The sequence below is a fragment of the Stegastes partitus genome, unplaced genomic scaffold, assembly GCF_000690725.1.
Source record: "Stegastes partitus isolate 25-593 unplaced genomic scaffold, Stegastes_partitus-1.0.2 Scaffold1121, whole genome shotgun sequence".
NCBI classification, from domain to species: Eukaryota; Metazoa; Chordata; class Actinopteri; family Pomacentridae; genus Stegastes; species Stegastes partitus.
This window is the reverse complement of record NW_007578852.1, coordinates 204,694-209,622: the sequence shown is the minus strand read 5'-3', so window position 1 is coordinate 209,622 and position 4,929 is coordinate 204,694. Positions and strand designations below refer to the sequence as shown.

Sequence of the window (4,929 nt, the reverse complement as noted above, 5' to 3'; positions counted from 1 at the left end):
GTCCAGTTTCGGTAACGGTTAAGAATCCACACCCCACCTTAAGTAGAAGCCTCCAGTCCACAGTGAGTGTCATTTCACATTCTAAATCAGCCTTCAGCAATGGTTCAACTTCATTTCAACTCTGCTCTTGTTTTTGATAATGAGTAATAGAATGTGTAACGTGGAGAACAATTAAGGAGTAGCTGGAGTGAAAACTGCAGTTCTCCTCCAGCAATGATTGAACTGTGCTTCAACTCTGTTTTTACGCTGACTGATTGACTCACTGACTAAACACTGCAGGGTTTTTTGTTTTACGCACTACATGGATTAGAGGCTGATGTGCTGCTATGAGTGTACACTTGCTGTTTTACACCTGGAGTCCTTTCATACGACTGTTGTGGAACCAGTGTAAATAATATCTGTGGACAAAAGTGTTTTCATGTTTTCCATATTTTCCTATGATTTTGACTCTTAAGTGGATCCAATTATTTATTTTTTTCTCATCAGTCTACACACAACACTCCACAGCGACAGTTATTTTAAGAAAAATACAAGACAGATATTCAGTAAGTGTTCAGAACCTTCATGGAGTATTTGGTTAAAGCACCTTTGCCAGCACTGACAGCCTTGGTGGGAATGCTCCGACAGGCCTGGACATCTTTCTTTCGGAGGTTTGTCCCATTCTTCTTGGCAGAATCATTCAGGCCCAACCAGGCCGGATGAAGAGTGTATGGTGCACAACCATTCTTAGGTTCTTTTAGAGATGTTGGGTTCAGGTCTGGCCTCTAATGAAGCCAATGCTGTTATTTTGGCAGCGTGCTTTGGGTCATTGTCTTGTTGAAATGTATTTACCCCAGCACAAGATCCTGAGGATCCAGGAAAAGGTTTTCGCTCAAGATTGCTCTCCTATTTGCTGTTGCAGAAAAGATCCCACACAATGATGTTGCAACCATCGCGTTTCACTCTAGGGATGGTATTACTGAGGTTTCATCCACACGCCGGTGGAAGTTATGGCCATGTAGTCCGATCATGGCATCATCCAACCAAAGGGTCTTTCTTGTATGCCTTCAGAGGTGTTCAGGTGCCTTTCAGCAAACTCCCACCAAGCTGTCATTTACCTTCGAGTGAGAAAAGGCTTCTGTCTGGTCATTCTATGACAAAGGCCATCTGATTATTGTCCTTCTGTAAAGTTGTTCCATCTCCACCAAGCAGCTCATCCATAGGGACTATTAGCTCCTGTTAGCTGTCTGACCACGATTATTCAGTGTGACTGGGCAGTCAGATCTAAGGAAACTTCTTTCATTTGAGAGCAATGATGCCACAATCCTGTCTCGCAGGTCTACAGGCAGTTCTCTCGACCTCATTCCTACGTTCACTTGTGTAGACTGATGATTAAAAAGGAACGGAATTCATTTTGAAATGAGTCTGACACAAAAAAATGTTGAAATCTTGAAAGGATGTGGAAAATTCCTGAATGCACTTTATGTGTCAGTATTTCTTTAATAGTTTTCTCATTTTTAAAGGCAACACAACGCCCTGACAAGGAAGCAGCGTTGAATCAGAGACGAGGCCGTCAGCTTGCAGCGTACACAGCACTCACACGTCTGCTTTGTTGTGTTCATTATCATTTCCAGGAGGGTCTCCCCATAACTTGAGCTTCAGAGTCAAATTCTTTGTCACAGACCCCAGTAAGCTTCAGGAGGAATACACACGGTAAGAGCCGATGCTTCCAGTGTCACTGGGCCTTGTTGTTCATGTTTCTGCGTTTGTGTTGTTTCATTCCAGCTGTCAGCTACATTCAGATCCAAGTGACAGCAGAAACACGTGACTTTTTTCTTTCTTTGTGTAGTTTTACTCATATGTAGAGAGTCTGCTGGAAATGGCTTTTCCAGGTGTGGGTTACAGAGAGTTGGAGCACACCTTCACCTCACATGACTGATCAGCTGTTTCCACGTTTTTTGCAGCCTAACCCTAACCCTAACCCGAACCCTAATCCTAACCCCCTAACCTTAACCCTAACCCTGACCCCCTAACCTTAACCCTAACCCTAACACCATGTCGAGGGAGTGAAGAGACCAGGGGGGATGGCGAGGTGCAAAGCTTTGAATAAACTGAAGCTTCAATGGGACATTGTGAGGCTGTCTGAGCGAGAAACTTTAGTTCATGAAACTTCAGAAGTCAAGACGTGATCAGCTGTTGATCCGTTGTGTTTGGTTAGAACTGTGATCCAGCTGGACTCATGACACATACTAGTACTGGCAGAACTTCTGTTTACCAGTACGTGGAATGTTCTGACCTGCTGGTACTGCACCGTGATGCACATACATGTGCTACTACGGCAGCTTGTCATAACACGGCCCAGTGTTACCAGCCCTAGAGGTTTGCAGACTTTTAGTTTTGTCTCTATATACCACATAGAAACATGTTCACCGGGCCCATGTTTGGTATCGTTTTTTTAGCACAACATTCCCTATATGATCTGACCACTATTTCTTCACTTTGACCAACTATATTAACATTTTGGGCTCAAGATTTGAAGAAATGTTTTATTTATGACAATAAAAACCACAAACATGCTTAATGAAGCTTTTTGAAGGTTGAAAATGTCACCACAGGTTGCAGATGTGAATTTGAAAAGGTCAATTTAATATAAAATCAATGAAATACAAACATATACAACTATATATGCAACCATATACGGACCAGGTGAGGCTGTCTTCCTGTTTGTATCTGTGCCACTCCTGAAAATAGTTTCTGTCCAGAATGAGGCATTTTGGTAAGAGGGCGCAAGCCGGTAGTATGAGGGCGCAGTGCCCTGTAACGCTGTTCAGACAAACCTCTGGTGTATGTTTAGACCAACCTCATGCATTTCCTTAGAGTTAGATCTTCCTGTAGATCTTCAGTCAACTACATAATGTTAAATTAAAGAGCTTCGGTATCGATTCATCCAGCTGGATTCCCAGGACCAGAGCTTCACTCTCTGTCTCGTTGCAGGCTCATCAAGAAAAATAAGAAACCAGTAGATTTAGTATCAAGGCCATAATGTGGCCTCCAACCCACCGTAGTGCAAACACAAGCCCTCCACCCGCTGTCTGCTTGCTGCTCCAGCAGCATGCAGAGGAGGCATCACAGCACTGTGCCGGCGTTCCTTTAGCCTCTGAGCCACGGCCGTGCTGCCCGGCCTTATCTGCACTCTGGATACGCCTGTAAAGGTGAATCGTGAGCCGTGACTCTGACATGCTGATCGGTTGGACTGTACTTTCAAGTCACCATCAAACCACACTGCTGATGGCTTTGTGGTGCCGTGCTTATGACACCGGCAGTGTTGTACGCAGCAGAACTTTTAGGAAATGCTGATGACACAGTGGGGCGGTTTTCATCCTCAAGTCCAATCAAACTAAGCTGTGTACGTTTTTCTTGAATGTCTCTCATGTGAAACAGCCATTTAATAGAAATGTGGTGTCTGTTACAGTCAGTGCTCTCGTCTGCCATGGGCTGTTTATTTATTTCACATTATGAACGCCTCCATCGTACGTCACACCTTTACAACCTCACTGCTTGTCTTTATATTGTACTATTTAATGGAGGTCATACTTTGCTGCTGTCTTATCCTAATGCAGAATGTTGTCTGCCCTCAGGTACCAATATTTTCTTCAGATCAAACAGGACATATTAACTGGAAGGTGAGTATGTCGTCCTCTGTGCACTACGTGTTGCTGTATAAGCAGGCTGGAGCTTTGTGCCTCATCAAAAGCTTCCACATGTCTTTATATAGTCATGATCACTGCATTAAATATTAGTCTCCACAGTGAGTTGTTCTACGATGCATATAATCTGAGTTCATGTACGGTACACTTAAGCTTGCCGTGCAGCGTGCTCTGTATTGTTTCATAGTTTTACTGCTTTTAATCTGCTTTTGGTACTTCAGATAAACAGAATTGCTGATTCTTATCTAAGATGATTGATGTGTGCTCCTAGCTAGGAGCTAACCACGCTGTGTACAGCTGAACCATGTGTGTATGTGTACTGATATGCTGTGTGTGTTGCTGTGCCTTCCAGACTGCCCTGTCCTCACAACACAGCCGCACTGCTGGCATCCTATGCTGTCCAATGTAAGTAGTGCTCCCCGGGTACACCCATTCTACACGGCAATGGAAAAGCAATTCATTAGGCCTCCCTTTAACTACACACACTGTTAAATGTAATGACTGTGGCTGCTCGAGTGCATTTATAACTGGTGCTCTGAAGCCATTACGTTTCAATTAAGCTGTGTGGTGACATTTGATATGAACGTCAGGGTTCAAGTGTTCTATGAGACCGTACAGTGAGGACGGCTCCAACATCAGCCTGACAGGCCAAATGACGCTGAGAGGCCAATGGAAACATGTGAGGATTACGAATCCGGTTGGCGGATGTTTAAAATAACAGACATCCTCTTCATTTGCTCCTCAAGAAGTGTGTTGTGGTGCCTTGAAGGAACACATAAAGGAACGATGTACGTTGTCGTCTAACATTACCAGGTAGGGCTCAGTTCTGCACTGGGCAGCCCAGTGGACGGGCTGAAACGCAGCACTGCTCTACTTCTGTTTGGATCCTGGCTTCTTGCAGTGCTGTTTCAGCACCTCATTTTAACTGCTGGGGCTGGAAATCCCGCTTCATTAGGGTTAGGGTTAGCAGACCCGTCTGCTCCACTGGATGTTCAGCCTCAGAGCTGATCCCATCCACTGCTGTGACTCAGCATTTGGGTTAAAATGCTGACTCGGCCCCTCTGTCACCAGAATAATGACTCCTGACACAGTGATCTGTCTGTCTGTCTGTCTGTCTGTCTGTCTGTCTGTAAACTATCTGTCTGTCTGTCTGTGTGTGTGTCTGTCTGTCTGTCTGTCTGTGTGTGTGTCTGTCTGTCTGTCTGTAAACTGTCTGTCTGTAACCTGTCTGTGTGTGTGTCCT

General features: G+C 44.6%; 1 protein-coding gene across 2 annotated transcripts in view; it reads left to right on the top strand.

Moving 5' to 3' along the window:
- The window catches only part of ptpn4a (protein tyrosine phosphatase non-receptor type 4a), an 85,383-nt gene that overhangs the window by 48,292 nt on the left and 32,162 nt on the right, over positions 1–4,929 (top strand). For both annotated transcript variants that reach the window (XM_008296342.1, XM_008296343.1), the window contains 3 exons: positions 1,614–1,692; positions 3,618–3,662; positions 4,039–4,091. In XM_008296342.1, the coding sequence (XP_008294564.1) occupies positions 1,614–1,692; positions 3,618–3,662; positions 4,039–4,091 (177 nt within the window). The remainder of the gene's footprint in view (positions 1–1,613; positions 1,693–3,617; positions 3,663–4,038; positions 4,092–4,929) is intronic.